Source organism: Palaemon carinicauda, chromosome 1, assembly GCF_036898095.1.
Source record: "Palaemon carinicauda isolate YSFRI2023 chromosome 1, ASM3689809v2, whole genome shotgun sequence".
Lineage (NCBI taxonomy): Eukaryota > Metazoa > Arthropoda > Malacostraca > Decapoda > Palaemonidae > Palaemon > Palaemon carinicauda.
Genome location: NC_090725.1, coordinates 39,518,959 through 39,526,458, shown reverse-complemented (window position 1 = coordinate 39,526,458; position 7,500 = coordinate 39,518,959). Strand labels below are relative to the sequence as shown.

The following is a 7,500-nucleotide window of genomic DNA, read 5'->3' as shown; positions in this document are numbered from 1 at the left end:
AGAGAGAGAGAGAGAGAGAGAGAGAGAGAGAGAGTTAAGAAGATACAATTCTGAGAATATCTTTGTCATATCTATATAGAGATACATTTTACCTTGTCGACCAGATATAATAAAACTCCAGAAGATTCTTTATTATCATAGGTAAAAAATAAAAAGAGAAAATACTTCAGATATATAGATGTATTTTGTATAATCACTTCATGTATATATATTCTTCCACACAAAGATTTCTCTATTTAATTGATCACATAAACTTACAATATTGATTCAACATAGTTTTGAATAATCTTTCACTCATGCTTTTATTGATAACAATTGCCAGAAAATTACAAAGTGTCTATCTTGAGTTGCAATATTTTTATTTACAATTAAAACCCCCAATTAATTCGTTCATGAACATACTTTAGATCATTGTCAAACAGCAAGAAAATCATTTTACCATAAGAAAAATCATATTCCTTATTAGTTCTTATTTAAAGTAATAAACTCTTATCCTAATGGCTGAAAACAAAACATCAAAACACTCACATTTATACAACAGGTCATAATTTGAAAATATTTGAGTTGAGTATTTTAATACAGCAATATATTTCATGACATCCTCACCAAGAAATCAATTAAAATTATAATTGTAACGTGTTTTTGTGTAACAGTAGTCAGACAGACAGGACACAAAACACACGTTTTACCAGAGCGGGGCTCCATTAAGTCACTCTGTAAAACATGGTATGGACAAGGCCTTTCCCTTCAGCGTGTTGGATTACTGAAAGAAATCACCGGATATCGCCTAAAACTCTTCCTCCTTTGGCTTCAGAGACGAGGGGTGGAAAATGTACGTTAAAATATAACCTTCCATCGCCGATTAAGCAAATGAATCATGAAATGTGTTGATGGTTTTTACCAGGCTCAGTCAAGCGTTGACATACTTTTTCTCAGTTCGCCTGTGTCGGATAATCTAAAGAACCTTGTGATACTCTTATGGGACATGTTTGAAAAAAGAAATCTGGTGAAGAATATGAGTGGAGAGATGGTCTTTGATCCTATATGTTGTTAGATGATAATGGCACTTTGTGATATGGATTAATGCTGAGAAGCCATAGGAAGAAGGTGTTACGTTTTCTACACAGTTTTCCTGAAATTTCAAGGAAAATTTAATCTATGAAAACTATATTGTTGGTTTTCTTTTCATTATCACATCTTTGTTATATACATGGAATAGTCATAAGTAATAATAGAGACGGTCTGACTAGTCACACTAAAACAAATATAATATCTCTAATCCAGTGATACTTAGAAATTCACTAATTACTTAAAGCATTTATCTTTTAACACGAATACAATTACGGATTTTATTTACAATTTAATATCACACACAGTCATACATAGTAATACGAACGTACGAACGTAAGAATATTGCACACAAATACACTCATTTTCCCTTGTATACTTTATTCATAATGCATACAGAGTAGGCATTATGTTTATGTATACATAAATATTCAGAATCAAGTGCTATTTATAACGAGCTACATTACAGTGGAAAACTAATGCAACAATGCCCTTCTTTAAGTTTTTTATAGCTTTATATATAAAACGTCCATAGTAATCATGATATGACAATCATTTTCTCCTTCTATAAAAGTGTAGTTAAATACAATGTCCTAATACTGTTTTGATAAATTGTACATTGGTCAAGAAAACTTGGTTCTGAAAATTATTTAATCAATATGACTATTGAGACTGGACGAACCCATTACAAGTGGCTGTATATATTTATTGTTTTCTATGCTAACTATTCATCTGTTCAAATATGCATGTGTTTCTCTACATAGACGGGAGTGATTTGTTTTCGTTCTATTTCACTGGTTAAAGGCCTGTAACTTTGATGAAATAATTTCTATAGTTTTTCAGTACTGAGGCTTCATTTAACCATTATTTTAATACGGATCTTGTTTGGGTGATACTTGTAGAATTTTTTTTAACTGAGTTTAATACTTTGCTTATCACAGGAATATTCAATTGGCAATATTTGTTTGTAAGTTATGCTTAGGCTCAGTTTTAGAATGATATACTTTTGCAGTATTCATTTAGGACTTTGACATTGTAGAATCAAATATCTCATAACTGATTTACGGTACATATCATTTACAGAAGTAATTTGTTCAGCTCGTCAACCCCGCCTTATTACTTAATCTATGCTGAGCTTAATAAATCCTCTTTCTACACTTTAGGTCCCACTTCATAACCAGCTTGTGTTCAGCATCTAACAAATAGCAACAATTTATACAACTATGTCAACTCATGGTAGGCATATACAAAACACCATATGACACAAGTATCATTAAGTTACATGGAAATCACCTTTCAATAGTCTTGTGAAAGTTTTCTTGAACTGCTGATTAGCAAGGGCATAACAAAATGGATTAATTGGACTGTTAGCGTAGCACAAGAAGTAAAAAAACATGTACACGTGGCTGTTTGTGCAGAGACAGAAGGATTCCATTATAGCAATGATGTGATAAGGGGTCCAGCAAGCAACAAAGGCACCCATTATGACAGAGATCGTTCTCAAGGCTTTGTTTGCACGATTTTGGGACTTGGACTTCTTTTCTTCTGGTTCTTTTTTCTTCTTTTTGAACCGAACTTTCTTTCCTAGATTCTTAAACACGGCAGCCTTTTTATGTTTCGGTTTATCATCAGCTTGGGACGTTTCAGCACAGCTGTCAGCCTCAATACTGCTCTCCCTACCCCTGCTGGTAGCGGAGGAGGTGTTTGCAGGTCTACCATTAGCTGGGGATTTCGTTTTATCATTATTTTTCACTTTGTCTTCCACTGCTGGTTTTACAGTGATTTCTGGTGGTGCAACTGCAACAGTTGTGGTGGTTGTCGGGTCCCTTGGGGGAGGTGTAGGAGGTTTTTTAGGTGGTTCTGAAGCTTTTGGCGAATGTTCTTCCACAACTGGTGTGGGAGGAGGTGGTAGAGGTAATTCTTGGTTTGGTGTGTTACCTTGTGGTGACGTTCTGTGCTTTGGTGTTGATAAATCAGAGTTAAAATCATTATTAAGAGAGGTGTTCCCGTTAATTGAAGGCATGGGTGTTGGTGTTACTGTATTTGATGGTGATGGGAAAGCCGTTGATGATTCAACTCGCCGTGCTATCTCTTCTTTTGATCCTGTTGCATCTTGATGAGTCCAGCTTGAAGAAACTGGAGTTTCAACTACTGGTGATGGGATTACTATGGAAGTATCATCCATAAACCGTAAATCATTCGTGTCCAAGGATAACATGATATCAGAAGCCAGAGGCTCAGATGGTGAAGAGGATGATAAGTTGAGAGATGTTGGTCTCTGCAGTGGTGGCTGGTCAGCAAACATGGCAGGAGGCTCTAATGGTCCAATAGCTGATGCAGTGGAGGGTGATAATGGCGTTGATGCAGCAATAGGAACAACTCCAAGACAACCCGTAGAGGTGGAAGGAATATGAACGATTGGAATATCCCCTAATGGAGATACAACAGTACTTCCATTGTTGGATCCTAAAATAGCTGCTGCAGAATTGGCTGGCTCAGGCTGAATTCGTGGAAGGGAGAGACAAGGATCGGAATTTTCTGAGTCTAAAAGGGATTTTCCTGGATTATTACTTAATATACTAGCTGGTGAGGAGATGTTTAGCTCTAATGTTTGTGGAGGCTCAATTTTCTTGGGGCTACACTGACTTTCAGGCTTCTCATACTCACTACCAATGCCACTACTAGATTTTTCCTGCTCTTGATCTTTCTTTTCTATGAAACTTGTTGTCTCAGTCGGTGTTTTGGAGGATGTCTTTTGTGGGGAAGAATTATTCGTGGCTGATGTATTTTGTTGAGAGGTACATTTTGGTTTATCTTGACCAAGAAGCGTACTTTGTGTTTTAGACATTGTCATCGTACCTTGACCATTTCCAGTTCCATTTACTTCTTTCTTATCATTGGCCCTTTGTAACTCAGGACTTGGTCTTGCTGACGAACATTGCTTTGTATTGGACATTGTCACAAGAGCTTGTGCTTGTTTTTTCTTCTCTCGAGATTTTTTCGACATTTCATATGCAGTCTGATAGATTCCTGCATACAAAACAAACAGGACAATAAGTGGTATCCAGTAGTAGCAGACAATTAAGGAAGTATTGAACACGGGATCCTTCAGAAACTGCACCATACATTCACCCGGAAGGAGGTCTCGATATCCAACAAAATGCTCCCAGCCAAAAATACTGACAAAAAAGAGGAGTGCAGGTACAACCCACGTTACCAAAACCATTGCTATGACTCTGTTTTTGGTCCTCCATGCTCTATATTTTGCTGCAATCTTTACGGAACAAAACCGATCAATAGTGATGAGAAGTACAGTGAATTGCGATACAAGGCAGACCGTGTAATCAACAGATAGCCATAGGTCGCAGAGTATTGGTCCCAAGTCCCAGTAACCTACCAGGACATAAACAGTATAAAATGGCAAGGAAACACTTCCTATGAGGATATCTGTGACAGCTAAAGATGCCAAGAAGTAATTTGACGGTTGTCGAATGGCACGTTCGCAGATAAATGCCATTAGGACTAGGATGTTACCCAAGACGGTGATGATTGTGCATACTGTGAGGCATATTCCAATGAAGATGGTTGAAGGGAGGCTGAAGGGGGGAGGAAGGTCATAGATTGATGTCTCCGTGATGTTGCAGAAAGTTCCATTACCAGGACACTCTGCAGAACTATTTAAGTACCAGAAACCTTCTCGGTCATAGTCCCTGGGATGAGATTCATCCAGGAAGTTACCAAGAGACCCGTTTATGATTTCCACCCACTGAGGAGACCCTCCAGTCCCTAAATCCCCGTAGAGGTGATGACCATCCTTGTCGTCTTGGGGAAGATCACCAAGCCTAACTTTTCTCCTGAAAAACAAGGAAAGAAAGTATTAATTTCTTCGAAGATGCAATTATTTCTTTAAAGTTTTATCCTATATTCATAAAATGTAACTAATTCCTCATTATAAAACATAATCAAACTCTTGATATATGAATATTTCAGAGTAATATAAACGCTTCAAATAATGACACGTTAAACAGTGTTACTTCAAGGGCAACAGTAACATACAAGGAAAGTAATACTTTATGGCAATCAAGCAATCTTGGGGTTAAGGGTACACTTCATGCAGACAGTCAAAGATTGTGGGATAGAAAGCCATACTTTACAGTCAGTGTTTTTTTTTTCTTTTTTTTAATTAGCCATATTTACATGTAATATTCATCCTAGCTGGGTACTAAAATGTGGTAAAATTTAACACGAATTTGTTGTTATATGTACAATATGTGCTATATTTACAGTAAGTGAGGAAAGGAAATTGATTCAGTCAGATATCATGGAGGTCTTAAAGGTGAAGTGTGCAATGAATAAATTGGCGGAGTGATGAATAATTATTACAAAATTATTAATACTATATTTCACAAATAAGTGTTGCGTTGAACTCCTACAGAAAGAAAACAAAACCCAATATAATACAACATAATGAATTTGGATATAGTTCTAAACAAAGCTAATATAAATCATAGTTACAGATAATGAAACAGCCAAGGTAGGCAATTCTCTCGATGCTGGTCGTCTTCGAACCACAATAGGAGCAAAGTTAAGTAATTGGCATATTACCTATTGCATGAGACACAATTAATTTGCTACTTCGATATCCTATTGCATAGTGAAAAGAAATTAAGAATAAAAATTCTAACATATAGACACTTTGTATAAGAGGTAAAGCTTCATGGCTGATATATTACTATTATTATTATTATTATTATTATTATTATTATAATAATAATAATAATAATAATAATAATAATAATAATAATAATAATAATAATAATAATGATAATAATAGTAATCATATGAAGGATATTTATTATTATTATTATTATTATTATTATTATTATTATTATTATAAATTTTAATAACTATTATCTATAATTCAATATTGAGAGAGAGAGAGAGAGAGAGAGAGAGAGAGAGAGAGAGAGAGAGAGAGAGAGAGCAAAATTGTTTGTAGGAAGAAAGATTGTGGCAAGAAGGATTCGTTTGTTTGTTTGTCGAACAGTGGATGATTTGTTTGAATAAGATTCAGAAACCCTTTCCAGGAAAACAAAACCTAAAGAGAAAAATTTTTTTATCTTGGACTACCTGTAAAAATGCCTCCTTCTGTTCTTACATTTTGAATCAGTAGAACTTCAAAAGTTCAAAGTTGGAGCAAATGCTTTTTTGTTGACTAGGCGGACATGAGTCTTTTTATAGTTTATTTATGACATATTTGTTTTTGATGCTGTTAATAGTTTATATATGACATGTCTGTTTTGACGTTGTTACTGTTTTTAGAATGATTTATTGTTAATTTGTTCTCTTCATTTATTTATTTCCTTATTTCCTTTCCTCACTGGGCTATTTTTCCCTGTTGGAGCCCCTGGGCTTATAGCATCTTGCTTTTCCAACTGGGGTTGTAGCTTGGATAGTAATAATAATAATAATAATTTCGATAGGTAAATACGAGGACATATAGGCTAGGAGTTCTTTCAAGTACGAAGGGTACAAATATGATTTAAAAATCTAACACGATATATGATTTTTAAAATCTGTAAATTTTTAGCTTTGGGATTAAATTTTTTTCCCAAATTGCAAACTTTTGTGGTTTAGATTCACCATTTTTAAAATCTGTATATTTTTAACATTGGAATTAAACCATCACGATACATTATCTTTAAAATCTGCGCATTTTTACATTGATATTAAATTCATCACGTACACGATTTTCAGAATCACTATATTTTTAACACTAGGATTAAATCCATCACGATACAGGACTAAATTTTCATTTTTCCCAGATTACAAAGTTGTGTCATCTTATTTATAAACGTTCTTTAATTCATGCTCGCATAGAGAGGACAATGTTTTTCTTTGCTTATCTTGACATTTTCGAGGGAAGTCTTTTGTTAATTAAGTTGAACTAATGATAATTTTTTTTTTCAGTTCACTGATACAAAATATTTAAATTATTTTTATAAAAAGATACTTTGATGGAAGGTTAATACTGACATATAACAAGGAATTATGATATAGTATGAAGTTAAACGGTCTCAAGGCATAAGCCTTTTTATAGTTTGTATATGAAATATATATTTTGATATTGTTACTGTTTCTAAAATATTCTATTTAAATGTTAATTATTTCTCATATCGTTTACTTATTTCCTTATTTCCTTTCCTTACTGGGATATTTTTTTTCTGTTGGAGCACCTGGGCTTATAGCATCTTGCTTTTCCAACTAGGGTTGTAGCTTAGCTAGTAATAATAAAATTAATCCGGTAATGTAAACAAAACAAATTTACAAAACATATGCATGTCATCAGTAGATAAAACCTTCTGATGCCTTTAGCAGTCATTGTTAGTCATCATTGTTTTCACGCAATTGTTTATATTTACTCTGTTAGAC

General features: G+C 34.3%; 1 protein-coding gene across 1 annotated transcript in view; it reads right to left on the bottom strand.

The window, feature by feature from the left end:
- Positions 1-222: 222 nt before the first annotated feature.
- Positions 223-7,500, bottom strand: part of LOC137640018 (muscarinic acetylcholine receptor gar-2-like) — a 25,042-nt gene continuing 17,764 nt past the window's right edge. Inside the window, exon 3 of the mRNA XM_068372419.1 lies at positions 223-4,922. Within this exon, the coding sequence (XP_068228520.1) occupies positions 2,342-4,922 (2,581 nt within the window). The 3' untranslated portion in view covers positions 223-2,341. The remainder of the gene's footprint in view (positions 4,923-7,500) is intronic.